The following is a 15,713-nucleotide window of genomic DNA, read 5'->3' on the forward strand; positions in this document are numbered from 1 at the left end:
AACAGCTTTATTGAGATATAGTGCACATACCATAAAATTTACCCCTTTAAAGTGTACAATTCTTTGGTTTTTTAGTGTATTTGTAGAGCCGCGTAACCATCATTGCTATCTAATTTCAGAATATTTTCATTACTCTAAAAAGAAACCTCAAATTCAACAAAGTTGCAGGATATAAGATCAATGTACAAAAATCAATTGTATTGCTATAGACCAGCAATGAACAATCTGAAAATAAAATTAAGAAAACAATTCCATTTACAATAGCATCAAAAAGAATAAGATTCTTAGGAATAAATTTAATGAAAATGAAAGATTTGTTTGTTGAAAATTACAAAATATCATTGAAAGAGGTTAAAGAAGACCTAAATAAATGGAAAGACATCCCACATGCATAGATTAGAAGACTTCATATTGTTAAGATGATGTGGTAGACTGAATAATGGGACCCGAAATATGTCCACATCTCCTAATCTCCAGAACAAAGTGGCTGGACCATTTTACAAATCCCACCAGCAATATATCAGGGGCCCAGTTTCTCCACATCCAACCAAAAAAAAAAAAACCTGTTGCCGTTGAGTTGATTCCAACTCATAGCTCCACATCCAAAGGTCTATTTTTAAAAGTTCCTGGCAGGCGAAGTCTACAGGGAACAAATGTAAACTGCTAAGGTTTTTTCTCATGTGTGTGTTCTTCTTTGCAGGTTTCAGAGAAGACCCATTGATGGAGGCTTTGGTTCCCGTGATGGTAAGAAAAATGCCTGGTTTCCATTCAGAAAAGATGTCAGATGGTGTGGCTACATCCCATTCGATACCTCTACCTCTCTGCCTTTTGCAATTTCCAAACCCTCCCTTGATTCTTATCCCACAGAGTAGTGTAATCCCTTGATTCTTATCCCACAGAGTAGTGTAATCTGCAGACATTCTAAGGATGGCAGAGCTAGTAAGAATCACTCTTTATAGTTAATAATTATTGTGATATAGAGCTCGTACTAAGAACCTTTGCTTGGAGTGTCCTTGAATTGTCCGTGGCCTGTTTGTCAGCCACTCATATTTTTTAAAGATTAATCTTTTCTAAGACATAATGGCTCATAGTTATCTTATTCCAATGTTGAGTTATGAACAGTAGTAAGAATTTAATGTGTCAACTCTAATATGGAGTTAACTTTTCCCAAAATGATATCGAGGCTTTTTTGTTCAAGTATCTAAAAAATGGAAATATTCAAGACTAGCAAGTGTACTCAAGTGTATATTAACTTTAGAAAATCCAAGAGTAACTAAATACCAAACCACTGTGATATGCCTTTTCCTTCACTCTGAGAGTTTGAACAAAGGAATTTAGTTGCCTAATCTTTTTATCAAGACCAAAAAAATTTTTAAATGTCTTCCATTTTAAAAAGCTTAAATCAGCCTAAGTAACTCAGTGCTCATAGCTATTTGGCACAGAGTGATAATTGGAAAAGGAATGATAAAATGAGACTTGATTTTTAAGTCAAATGTAGCAGATGTTTAGTTCTTTCTGTGTTTTCTATGGTTAAATAAATCCACAGAATCTTGGGAAGACTCAAACTCATCCTCTAACCTGTTGCCCTCACCCAGCAGGAAACTTCCTGTGCTGGAGAGCTCACTTCTCCTGCCTTCCTTTGACATTTTTCTTCTTTAATGTCAGCATGTGTATTTTTCCAGCCCCCAAGTGCTTTGTTTTAATAAACTTTCAACTGCCAGTAGAGAGGGCTTTAAAAGAACACCTGTTCTAGTGGCTCCAAAATACTAAGTGCTACTTTCCCTTTTAGTCAAAAAATGTTTAAATGAACTTATCTGTTCTCTGGATGTCATCCTTTTTCCTACAGTGCTCCCCGATTTTGCTATTACGATAGGCCTTTTTTTTTTTTTTTTTTTTTTATTATAGGCCTAGTTGAACTTAGAAGCCCAGTGGGTTGGATCCCACTGGGTCCTCTGTGATCGGATGGTCGGTTATTTTTACTGTATGAGTGAAGTCATTTTATTGTTGTAGTAATAATTAAAGGAATTCTACACTCAGAAGGTCTCCTTTACATTGAAGCACATGCGAACAGAGCTGTACTTGAGCTAGATCATTTTTCAAGGTCAGAAAGGTTCTGCAAATTAGCTAAGAGGTAATTAGAAAACAGAAACTAATGAGTGACCAAAAAAGAGGAAAAATGTATCAGCTGGGAATCCTTTGGCTGCAAGCAGCAGCAACAACAACAAAATGTATCCCAAACATACTTAATAAAGAGGCTCTTGTCCCTGGAAATTGAAAAGAAGGGCGAACTTCAGAACTGACTAAAGTCCAGTGGCTCTGATCCATTTCCCTGCCATTCTCTTGGTTCTGCTTTACTCCCAGTGCTGATGGTGAGATGATTCAGATCTCATGCTTTCATCTGACAATGTCCAGCAGGAAAGACTTTTTCGGAAGCCCCCACCAACTTCTCATGTTTCATTGGCCTAGAGTGGATCACATGCTTTGTCTTATAGTCACTGCAAGGGACTAGATTTACCTACAGATCAATCAGGCCTACTTCTAGAGTTGGGGATGAGGTACAAGCTCTGCCTGAGGGAAGAACCAGCCTTAGCAACCAACCAGGTAGTTAAATCATTGAGAAACCAGTTAGGAGCAAGAGACAGAGGCAAATGAGGACCATATGTGAAAACTAATGTGAGATATTCAGGGGAGGTACCTTTGGAGAAGAGCAAAGTTACACAAAATCTTTCCCAAGGGCCAGAATCAGTGGTGACTGTGGGGGCTTCAGGAAGTTCAGTGGAGTTCCGAGTCACAAGAAATGACCTGGTGGCTGGTGCCCAGAGAAAATGCTAGGAGCAGTGTCTGAAAAGGGAGGAAATCCCACTGGACTTAGCAAGGTGTCTGCCCAAATCAACATGGAACTAGATACCTGAGGAACTTGGCCTAACCCTTTCACCTCAGGTATGCTTGAAGTGGAAGAAATGGAGCTGGGTCCCTATAAGTCACCAAATTGGTGACAGCTCTACATTAGTTAGAAAATGACAGGAAGGCTGCATTCATTAAATCTGTTAGCTCCTCTATTTTTGTTTTTCTTTGATTTGTCTGCAGTTGTTCAATTAAGTTGTATTTGCAAACTGTCAACATTGCCTCCAACTGAACTAAAAAAGTAAAGTAATTTCTTTCATATTTCACGGGATGAAGAACAAGAAACTTGGAGCCCAAGTGAGGTAGCAGCAGGGTTGGTAAAGAGCCGCCTTAGAGGCCTTGAAGGAATCCTTAATTGCGGTATGAATGAATAGATATGGTATTATTCACGTATCACTGTAACACTTATGACAGGACCTCTGTGATAACCTGAGTGGTGCTAGGAAAGGCTCTGCACTCTAAAAACAACCCCCTACTAGCTCTGTCAGGATACCTGTAACCCCACATTTCACATCGTTGTTAAAGAGCCTCAGCACAAATGCAGTTGCCAGATGGGAAGAGAGGCTAACGAAGGGCCCCTCACAGGCCTCTGGGACCACATGAGCTCTCTACATGAGCTTGGGGTGCAGCCTAAGAGAATGTTACTTACTCAAGCGAGAGAGCTCAACTAGCCTGACAAGAGTGTGGATTTAAGAACCAAATGGTCAACCAGATTCATACCTGGATAGGCCATTAGTGAATCAAGTTTTTAGCAAAGAGCAGGGCCCAGTGGGGAGAAGGAGAGTGCTGAGGTTGGCAGAGCAAGGAGCACAGGGCATCATCAGACTCTAAGGCCCATACTTCTTGCCACTGGGCTGATTCCGACTCATAGCAACCCTATGAGACTCTAAGGCAGTGGGTCTCAAGCTCTAGTTCTGGCTCTCTTCTATTTCCAAATTTCCTTGGCTTTTCTTGCCCAGCTTTTGTTGTAGATGAATTTTAGAATAAAGTTCTAAGAAAAATCTGAGTAGTATTTTTATATGAACTACATCAATCCCATTAATGATTTGGAAAAAATTGACACATTTTTCATGTATAATCTACTCATCCAGGAATGTAGTGTTTCCCTATTTATTCAAATCTGCTTTGACACCCTCCCATAAATGGTTCCCTTCATTATCTCCTGAGTATTTGAAACTGACCACGGAAGTAGTTGGAATAGGCGTCCAATGGGCAAAAAAATGACATTTCATTGCAGCTCATTCATGTCCTTGACTTCTTCAGCTTTCTACTCCTTGCATGTGTGGGGACACAAGGAAGTAGGACAATGATAAACATAAAATTTCTGAAAGACCCAAACATGATAAAAATAAAATGATCTTTTTCTCCTCAGATACAGCATTTAGCATTTAAAAAAAAAAAAGTCGTGCAAGTAAATCCTGTTCTATCTTAGCAAAGTAGACAGACGGCAGTGGGCACATGATCAGAGAAAACATACCAGAGTGAGTTTCCACATTACGATGGGATCATTCACAAACTTCCGTACTTGTTTATCCCCAACCAGACCATCGTGGGTCAGTCCTATCGACTGAAATTTTGTGTTAAATTCTGCTTTCTAAATACAGTGCCGTTGACGGGGAGCAGCTGGGAATTGAACCATGTGTTATATACACATCCAAGGAGCACTGATGAGCTGGCCTGAATTCCCCAGCGCTCGGCACATGGGAAATTCTAACCAAGCAAGTCAGAGCAGACTCCTTGGGCACAGCCAACATGGGGCCACCCCAATTCATCCATCCAGAACCTTGTGGGCCAGTACAGTGTCTATCCAAAAACCTGAGAATCATCACAAAGCAGGGTTAGCCGACTCCTAGAGGTATACCACAGTGCGCCAGAGGAGTCGGAAAACAGGATAAATATGGATCATCTTTCCAGAACATTAGTCGTATTGAAATTTTGGGTATGGGGTAGACATGCTTTGATTTTTGCCGTTAAGGAGGCTTTAGGCATAAGCATAATTGACAGACTACTGCTCCATGTTGGCCAATCTCATATGTAAATTTTGCATATAAAATTTCACTGACTTAAAACACTGTATGTGCTAGAATTGTATTGCACACGAGAAATCTTGGTGCCCTGGCCCATCAGAGAACCCATCTGGTGCTGCTGTCGCCTCAAGGTGAACAGGGCCCATGACTGCAGGGAGGCCAGATCAGGTTCAGTTACCAGCCAGAAACCAGTGATTTGTCAAAGTCCAAATAGATCTGCAGAGCTGGCCTCTTTTTTTTGTTGTTGTTGTTTTTCAATGAAGTTGTCACCTAACAAAACAGTGATTTTGTGTTTGTTTCAGGGCTTCAAACCTGTTCAGTCCAATTCAAAGCCTGAGTTTGTTGGCTTGCTTTAATTTTAATTTTTACTTTCTTTTTTTTTTTTTCTCTTGATTACTCACACACAAAACACGAGCTCCTACAAAATCATCCCAGGCTCCTGCCACAGCTGAACTCAAGCATTCACCTGCACATGCCCACCTCCCTCTCAGATAGCCCCTTGGCAACACAAGATGCCAGCAACTCTGGGTTTCCTGACTTTAGCGTCATTTTCATTTACTATTTGCAAGTTTTAGGGCCTTGATGGCTCAGTGGTTAAGAGCTCAGGCTGCTGACCAAAAGGCTGGCAGTTTGAATCCCCCAGCCACTCCTTGGAAACCCTATGGGGTATGTCTTAGTTATCTAGTGCTGCTATAACAGAAATACCACAGGTGGATGGCTTTAATGAAGAGAAATTTATTTTCTCAACGTCTAGTAGGCTAGAAGTCCAAATTCAGGGTGTCAGTTCCAGGGAAGTGTTTCTCTCTCTGTCGCTTCTAGAGGAAGGTCTTTCTCGTCGCTCTTCCCCTGGACTAGAAGCTTCTCTGAGCAGGAACCCCGGGTATGTGCTCTGACTGCTCCACCGACCAGCCGTTCCCCCATCTCTGTCCATCTCCTTGGGCCTCCCTAGTCCCTGAGACATGACAGTATTGAAGTTAGACCAATTAATAACCCATAGCCTCTAAGTGTTCACGTGAAAGGAAGAGTCGCAAGTCTCTCACTTTAAATCAAAAGCTAGAAACGATTAAGTTAAGTGAGGAAGGCATGCTGAGATAGGCCAAAAGCTAGGCCTCTTGCACCAAGAGTTAGCCAAGTTGTGAATGCAAAGGAAAAAATCTTGAAGGAAATTAAAAGCGTTACTCCAGTGACAACATGAATGATAAGAAAGCGAAACAGCCTTATTGCTTATATGGAGAAAGTTTTAGGGTCTGGATAGAAGATCAAATCGGCCACAACATTCCCTTAACCCAAAGACTAGTCCAGAGAAAGGCCCTAACTCTCTTCAATTCTATGAAGGCTGAGAGAGGTGAGGGAGCTGCAGAAGAGAAGTTGGAAGTTAGCAGAGGTTGGTGCACGAGGTTTAAGGAAAGAAGCCGTCTCCATAACATAAAAGTGCAAGGTAAAGCAGCAGGTGCGATGTAGAAGGTCTGCAGCAAGTTATCCAGAAGATCTAGTGAAGATAATTGATGAAGGCGGCTACACTAAACAACCAATTCTCAACGTAGACAAAACAGCCTTATTATATTGGAAGAAGATGCCGTCTAGAACTCTCATAGCTACAGAGGAGAAGTCAGTGCCTGGCTTCAAAGCCTCAAAGGACAGGCTGACTCCCTTGCTAGGGACTAATGCAGCTTGTGACTTTAAGTGAAAGCCAGTGCTCGTTCACGATTCTGAAAATCCTAGGGTCTTTAAGAATTATGCTGAATCTACTTGCCCCTGTGCTCTAGAAATGGAAAGACAAAGCCTAGATGACATTACATCTGTTTACAACATAGTTTACTGAATATTTTACGCCCACTGTTGAGACCCACTGCTCAGAAAAAAGAATTCCTTTCAAAATATTACTGCTCTTTGACAATGCACCTGGCCACCCAAGAGCTCTGATGGAGATGTACAAGGAGATTAATGTTGTTTTCATGCCTGCTGACACAACATGCATTCTGCAGCCCGTGAATTAAGGAGTAATTTTGACTTTCAAATCTCATTATTTATGAAATACCTTTCATAAGGCTATAGCTGCCATAGATAGTGATTCCTCTGATAGATATGGGCAAAGGAAATTGAAAACATTCTGGAAAGGATTCACCATTCTAGATGCCATTAAGAACATTTGTGATGCATGGGAGGAGGTCAAAATATCAACATTAACAGGAGTTTGGACTAAGTTAATTCCACCTCTCATGGATGACTTTGAAGGGTTCGAGACCTCAGTGAAGGAAGTAACTGCAGATGTGGTGGAAATATCTTGTTGTGATTGTTATTGGTTACTGTGAAGTTGGTTGTGACTCATAGCAACCCTAAGTACAACAGAATGAAACACTGCCCAGTCCTGCACCATCCTCACAATTGTTGCTATGCTTGAGCCCATCCTTGCAGCCACTGTGTCAATCCATCTTGACGAGGATCTCCCTCTTAGTCGCTGACCCTCTACTTTACCAACCATGATGTCCTTCTTCTGGGGCTTATCCCGCCTGACAACATGTCCAAAGTATGTGAAACGAAGTCTCATCATCCTTGCTTTTAAGGAGCATTTCGGCTGTACTTTTTCCAAGACAGATTTGTTCGTTCTTTGGTAAAAAAAAAAAAAAAAAAAAAAATTTTTTTTTTTTGTAGTCCATGGTATATTCAGTATTCTTCACCAACACCATAATTCAAAGGCATCAGTTCTTCTTCAGTCTTCCTTATTCATTGTCCAGCTTTCAGATGCATATAAGGCAATTGAAAATACCCTGGCTTGGGTCAGGTGCACCTTAGACATCAAAGTGACATCTTTGCTTTTTAACACTTTAAAAAAGTTTTTGCAGCATATTTGTCCAATGCAATATGTCATTTGATTTCTTGGCTGCTGCTTCCATGGGCATTGATTGTGAATCCAAGTAAAATGAAATTCTTGACAACTTCAGTCTTTTCTCCTTTTATCATGATGTTGCTTACTGGTTCAGTTGTGAGGATTTTTGTTTTCTTTGTGTTGAGGTATAATCCACACTGAAGGCTATAGTCTTTGATCTTCATCAGTAAAGTCTTCAAGTCCTCTTCACTTTCAACAAGCAAGGTTGTGTCATCCGCATATCACAGGTTGTTAATGAGCCTTCCTCCAATCCTGATGCCCCATTCTTCTTCGTATAGTCCAGCTTCTCAGATTATTTGCTCAGCATGCAGATTGAATAAGTAGGATGAAAGATACAACCCTGCTGCACACTTTTCCTGACTTTAAACAATGAAGTATCCCCTTGTTCTGTTCGAATGACTGCTTCTTGGTCTTTGTACAGGTTCTGCATGAGCACAATTAAGTGTTCTGGAATTCCAGTTCTTCACAGTGTTATCCATAATTTGTTATGATCCACACAGTCGAATGCCTTTGTATAGTCAATAAAACACAGGTAAACGTCTTTCTGGTATTCTCTGCTTTCAGACATTATCCATCTGACATCAGCAATGATATCCCTTGTTCCATGTCTTCTTCTGAATCCAGCTTGACTTTTGGCAGTCCCCCATTGATGGACTGCTGCAGCCCCTTTTGAATGATCTTCAGCAAAATTTTACTTGCTAAAGAACTTGAATTAGAAGTGGAGGCTGAAGATATGATTAAATTGCTGCAATCTCATAATAAAACTTTAACAGATGAGGAGTTGTTTCTTATGGATGAGCAAAGAAAATGGTTTCCTGAGATGGAATCTACTACTGGTGAAGATGCTGTGGCATTGTTGAAATGACAACAAAGGATTTAGAATACTACATAAGCTTAGTTGATGAAGCAGTGGCAGGGCTTGAGAGGATTGACTCCAATTTTGAAAGAAGTTCTACTATGGCTAAAATGCTATCAAACAGCATTGCATTCTATGGAGAAATTTTCGTGAAAGAGTCAATCAACGCAGCAAAAACTTCACTGGTGTCTTATTTTAAGAAATTGTCACAACCACCCCAACCATCAGCAACCACCACCCTGATCAGTCAACAGCCATCAACATTAGGCAAGACTCTCCACCAGCAGAAAGATTACGACTTACTGAAGACTTAGGTGTTGGTTAGCATTTTTTAGCAATAAAGTATATTTAAATCAAGGTATGTACATTTTTTTATACATAATGGTACTTCACACTTTTAATAGACTACAGTATAGTGTAAACATAAGTTTTATATGCACTGGGAAACCAAAAAAATTTGTATGACTTGCTTTATCATGATATTAACTTTATTGCAGTGGTCAGGAACCGAACCCGCAATATCTCCGAGGTGTGCCTGTAGACTGAAAGACGATGCTAGTGTGACCCTAACCCCAACAGGGAATCAGTGATATAAGCAGCAGCACTCAAACTAAAGAGCAAAAGTTGTGCTTAGATACTGTTAAAAAATATGAGTTTATTATGAAGGAGATGCGAATGAGCCTCAACCTCTGGGTATCTTTAGAAAGACATTCTTGAGCCGACATGAAAGTAACATACTTGCTGCCAATGAGTCATATTTTGAGGGAAAATTACTGTGTTTTCTTTAATTAAGAAACTGTGTTTCAACTGAGACCAACACAATGAAAAGCCCTATCAAACTAGCAAGTAGAAACAGTGCTTAGACCTTCCTCCTGCGTTAGGTTCAGAAGTGCCTTGGAAGGCAAAGCTTTGCGTGACTGGACACGCATCCTAGCTGCTCCACCCACTATCTGAGTGAATCTCAGCAATTTATTTGACCTCTCAATTCCTCAGTTTTATCATCTTTAAAATGGTGATAATTATAATGTCTGGCCTTGCTGATTAGTTCATCACCTCTTGGCTAAGCTACCAAAAGGAGGAAGGAAATTGAGTCTCCACAGCCATCTGACTTTGTCTCTCGTCACCTGGTGTGAAGGTTAAGATTGTGTGTTAACTTGACTGGACCATGATTCTCAGCATTTATATGTGATCACCCCCATATGGGATCTGCTGTGTGTAGCCAATCAGTTGAAAGGGAGTTTCCTTGGGTGTGTGGCCTGCATCTGAGTATAAGTGGACATTCTGGCTTTTGCCTGCTCTGGATCTGCAGCAGCCTTCTCTTTGTCTGAACTCTGGTTCTTGGGACTTGAGCTAGCAGCTTACCTGCCGATCTTGGGATTCATCAATCCTCATAGCCTGTGAATGAGAGCCCTGATCTCCAACCGGCCAATCTTGGGTTCCCCAGCCCCTGAAGCTACGTGAATCAAAAGAAGCCTCTATCCTGATCCACAGACTTGTGACATTCCAGCCTGTACAATCACGTGAGCCATTTCCTTGATATAAATCTATATATGTATGGATGAAAGCATGTATAGGTTTATATGCTTTACTGGTTTTGCTTCTCTAGAGAACCCAGAGTAAGCACCTCGTTAGGGCTTTAAACTTAGGATTTAATTATTTTTCTTTATGGAGGCAATGAATGGGTACAACAAAAAGTAAAAACACAATAAAGCCTACAAAGTTGACTTGCAAAATCATCAACATTTTTACCACCCACCAATGAAAATGAAGTTTGAGACCAGGATGGAGAAAGTTTACTATGACAGGCGATGAATTGTTTGAGATTTATAGTTTTTTCAGACGTGTTACCCATGGTAGTATTAATATAAACTATAAAGAACTTGAAAATATACTTACAGTGAGGATATTATAGAATATTCTCAGTGGTACTTTCTCACTGAAAATATATTTCCCTACAATAATGAAAGAGTGACCAGTTAACTCACAGACTTTTTTTGTCTGTCGTGTAATACAAACAATCTCATCTCTCCAAAAGAAGATAGATATTTTACTATTCTACTGAAATTCCCGCCAGCCTAAAAATGTACCACATCTTTGGCAGAGCTCAGAAACCATTGAAGAATGTTCTCATGCATTTCCACAAATGAGTGTGGCTCCAGGAAATAATGTGGTATTTAGTCAGAATGAGGGAATCTCTGGATGATGTAAATGGTTAACACTCTTGGCAGCTAACTAAAATGTTGCAGGTTCGAGTTCACCCAGAGACACTGTGATAGTTAATGTTGTGTGTCAACTTGGCTGAGCCATGATTCTCAGTGGTTTGGCAGTTATGTAATGATGTAGTCTGGCAGTTATGTAATGATGTAACTTGGCAGTTACATAATGATGTAGTCATCCTCCATGATGTGATCTGAGGTGATCAGCCAATCAGTTGTAAGGGAAGTTTCTTCAGGGGTGTGGCCTGTATCCAATATATACGTGGACATTCTGGCAAAGCTTGCTTGCTTGCTCTGGATCCGGCATCTGGTTCGTCATCATCTGACCTACGGTCCTTGAGACTTGAGCCAGCAGCCTACCGTATTGCCTACCAATCTTGAAATTGATCAGCCTCTGCAGTCTGTGAGCCAGTGGCCTACCTTCTTAACTACCGATCTTGGGTTCATCAGCCCCTGCAGCTACATGAGTCAGGAAAAGCTTCCAGCCTGATGCTTGACCCACGGACTTGGGAATTGCCAGCCTCTACAACCATGTGAGACATTTCCTTGAGATAAACCTCTCTCTCTATATATACATCGCACTGTTTTTTTCTCCTCTAGAGAACCCAACCTAAGACATTTGGTACCAAGGGTGGTTCTAGAGAAACAAAATCATAAAAATGAGTTTTCCAAATTGTTTCTCAAGCCTGACTAGTTTTAAAGGCACTGATGACTCTGCACGCAGTAGTAAAGATGGCACTGCTAATCCACAGCATGAGACCGCAATATTAACGCACAAAATATCACCGCCAATAGATCAAGTATTGGTGAGAAGCGAGGCTCTGAGTGATCACATGTTTGACACTTTTCTGCAATTTTGTCAGAACGAGAAGTATAGGGAAGCTGGTTGGTTGGCCCTACTTTCACTAGACAAAGTGGTGAACGATGAGCTCAGGGCTTCAGGGTCACAACTCAAGCACTAAATAAAAGACCTGAAAGTTGCCACTTGTGCCCTGAAAAAAAGCCTTATTTCTTGTAGTAATACAGCTGAAATTGCCGAAAACCAAACCCAGAGTCTTATCACAAGAGTGGCTGAATTACAGCACCAGCTCAATTTCCAACCTCAAATCGTGTCTGAAGTGAAAGTGAGGGCACTGATTGAGAAGAAATGGGACCCTGAAACTTGGGATGGGGCCATATGGGCAGATAATCAGGAAGCTGGAGACACTGAGCCCCTAAATTCTGTTGTATCACTCCTGCCAACAAACCAGGTCTCATACTCCCATCTGAAGAGATCACTCCCTCTTTGTCTATTAAACCACCTTCCCCGGTAACACCATTATCCCTTCCACCCTCATCTGATGAGATTAACCCAGCTCTGCCTGAAGAGTCTTTGTTAGAGATACCACCTGAGGTGGCACCTGGGAAGCTACCTGGGGCATCGCCTGATGTAGACGCCTTGCAAGACATTGCTGAATGTTCCCAGGATCCACCCCCACCACCCATTTTTGCTTCTAGACCTATAAATAGACTTAAGTCCCAGCAAGCACCAAAAGGTAAAGTACAAACTGTGACCCAGGAGAAAGTACGCTACACTCCAAAAGAACTGTTTGACTTTTCTAATATGTACAAACAGAAGCCTGGGAAATATGTGTGGAATTGGCAGTTAAGAGCATGAGATAATGGTGCAAGGAACATGAAGTTGGATCAGTCAGAGCTTATTGATATGGACCCACTAAGCACAGATTCTTCATTCAATATTTCAGCATGAGAGTTAGGAAAGTATCTAATAGTTTATTTGGTTGGTTCACTGAAGCATGAATTGTGCAGTGGTCTACACTAATTTGAGTTGAAATACCAGACCTACCTTGGTATACTGTAGAAGAAGGCATCCAAAGGCTTAGGGAAATTGGCATGTTAGAGTGGATTTATCAGGTTAGACCCACCTATGGAGTGCCCAGAGGACACACTTTTTACCACAATGGTGAGTAACAAATTTGTGAAGGAAGCCACAGCATCCTTGAAGACATCTGTGATTGCTATTTTATGTAAGTCAGATTGGACAGTGGGAACTGCCCTAACTTAAGACACCTAAATATAATGGGGCTGACCGGACCCCATGGTGGCAGGGGCCAAGTGGCAGCACTCAATCAACAAAGACAAGATGGGTGTGGTTACCAAACTAGACAGCAAAGTCAAAGCAGTAATCAGAATAGTCTCACTCATATGAGCTTTTGGCATTGGCTACTTAGTCATGGTGTCCCTAGGAGTGAAATCGATGGGAAATCTACTAAATATTTACTTGATCTGTACAAGCAGAAGAATTCTAGGTCAAGTGAATGGCAATCTAACTTGAATCGCCAGAATAGAGAGTCCTGGCCTCTCAGTCAGTTCCCAGACTTGAGCCAGTTTACAAACACACAACCCCTTAAATGAAGGGGAGGCTGGGTTCCCTCGAGGGAAGACCCCACTACATTGCCCAAAACTTTCACTGTTAATCTCTCTCCCCACCTTTCCCAAAGGATCAATGTCCTTTTAATGAGAGTGACTATTCATGGGGAAAAGGAAATAATCACACTTTTTAGGGATTACTGGATACTGGCTCTGAAATGACACTAATTCCAGGAGACCCAAAATGCCACTTTTGCCCACCAGTCAGAATAGGGGACGTAGGGCAATCAGGTTATTAATGAAGTCTTAGCAGGGGTTCATCTCAGAGTGTGTCCAATGTGTCCTCCAAACCATCCTATAATGATTTCTTCAGTTCTGGAATGCAAAATTGGGATAGATATATTCAACAACTGGCAGAACCTCCACAATGGATCCCCGACAAGTAGAGAAAGGGCTATTATGTTAGGAAAAAACAAGTGGAAACCATTAGAACTGCCCCTATCTAGGAAAATAAAAAGCCAAAAGCAATACCACATTCCTGGAGGGATTGCAGAGAGTACTGCCGCCATCAAGGACTTGAAGGATGCAGGGGTGGTGATTCCCACCACATCCCCCATTCGACTCGCCTATTGGCCTGTGCAAAAAACAGATGGATCTTGGAGAATGACATGGATTATCATAAACCTAATCAGGTGGCGACTCCAATTGCAGCTGCTGTTTCAGATGTGGTTTCATTGCTTGGGGAAATTAATACATCTCCTGGTACCTGGTATGCAGCTGTTGATCTGGCCAATGCCTTTTTCTTAATTCCAGTTTTGAAGAACCACCAGAGGTTTGCCTTCAGGTGGCAAGGCCAGCAATACGCCTCCAATTGCCTATCTCAGAGCTACTACATCAACTCTCCAGCCCTATGTCATAACTTAGTCCACAGGGACCTTGGTCACCTTTCCCTTCCACAAGACTTCACACTGCTCCATTACATTGATGACATTATGCTGACTGGACCTAGTAAGGAAGAAGTGTCAGTGACTCTGGACTTATTGGTAAAACAAATCGAACAAAAATTCAGGTGCCTTCCACCTCAGTGAAGTTTCTAGGGGTCAAGTGGTATGGGGCATGTGGAATATTCCTTCTAAAGTGAAGGATAAACTGTTAAATCTGGCCCCTCCTACAATTGAAGAGGAAGCCTAACCAGCGTAACACCTGCGCCCTCATTTGGGTGTGCTACTTCAGCCTATTTATCAAGTGACTCGAAAAGCTGCTAGTTTTGAGTGGGGCCCAGAACAAGGGATGGCTGTGCAAAAGGTTCAGACTGCCGTGCAAGCTGCTCTGCCACTTGGGCCATATGATCCGGCTGATCCAATGGTGGGTGAAGTGTCAGTGACAGAGATGTTGCTTGGGGTCTTTAGGAGGCCCCTATTGGTGAATCATAGCACAGATATTTAGAATTTTGAAGCAAAGCCCTGTCATCCTCTGCAGATAACTACTCTCCTTTTGAGAAACAGCATTTGGTTTGTTACTGGACCTTAGTAAACACTGAACGCGTAACCATGGCCTACCAAGTCACCATGTGGCCTGAGCTCCCCATCATGAACTGGGTGTTGTCTGATCCACAGAGTCATAAAGTTGGATGTGCACAGCAGCACTCTGTCATTAAATGGAAGTGCTATGTAAGAGACTGGGCTCAAGCAGGACATGAAGACACAAGTAAGTTGCATGAGGAAGTGGCCAAAAGCCTCGTGGTCCCCACTTCTGTCGCATTACCTGTCCTCTCCCAGTGCACACCTATGGCCTCAAAGGGAATTCCTTATAATCATTTGACTGAGGAAGATAGAGCTCGTGCCTGGTTTACAGATAGTTCTGCGTGATATGCAAGCATCGCTCAAAAGTGGACAGCGGCAGCACTACAGCCGCTTTCTCAGACCTCCTTGAAAGACAGTGGTGAAGTAAAATCCTACCAATGGGCAGAACTTCAAACAGTGCATGTGGTTGTTCGCTTTGCTTGGAAGGAGAAAAGGCCAGATGTGCAATTGTAAACTGATTCATGGGCTGTGGCCAACAGTTCAACTAAATGGTCAAGGACTTGGAAGAAACATGATTGGAAAATTGGAGACAAGAAGGTATGGGGAAGAGGTATGTGGATAGGCTTCTCTGAATGGGCCAAGGACAGGAAGATATTTGTATCTCATGTGAATGCTCCCCAAAGGGTGACCTCAGCAGAGGAGAATTTTAACAATCCAGTGGAAAGAATGAGTCATTCTGTGGAAACCAGTCATTGTATTTCCACAGCCAATCCCCTCATTGCCCAATGGGCTCATGAACAAAGTGACCATGGTGGCAGAGATGGAGGTTATGCATGGGCTCAGCAACATGGACTTCCACTCACCAAGGCCAGCTTTGCTATAGCCACTGCAGAATACCCTATCTGCCAGGATCAGAGATCAACACTGAGT

General features: G+C 41.8%; 1 protein-coding gene across 1 annotated transcript in view; it reads left to right on the forward strand.

Annotated features, from left to right (window-relative positions):
- SIDT1 (SID1 transmembrane family member 1) overlaps positions 1-15,713 on the forward strand; it is a 140,846-nt gene that overhangs the window by 70,712 nt on the left and 54,421 nt on the right. Inside the window, exon 10 of the mRNA XM_064280572.1 lies at positions 701-744. Within this exon, the coding sequence (XP_064136642.1) occupies positions 701-744 (44 nt within the window). The remainder of the gene's footprint in view (positions 1-700; positions 745-15,713) is intronic.

Source organism: Loxodonta africana, chromosome 1 (assembly GCF_030014295.1).
Source record: "Loxodonta africana isolate mLoxAfr1 chromosome 1, mLoxAfr1.hap2, whole genome shotgun sequence".
Taxonomy (NCBI): Eukaryota; Metazoa; Chordata; class Mammalia; order Proboscidea; family Elephantidae; genus Loxodonta; species Loxodonta africana.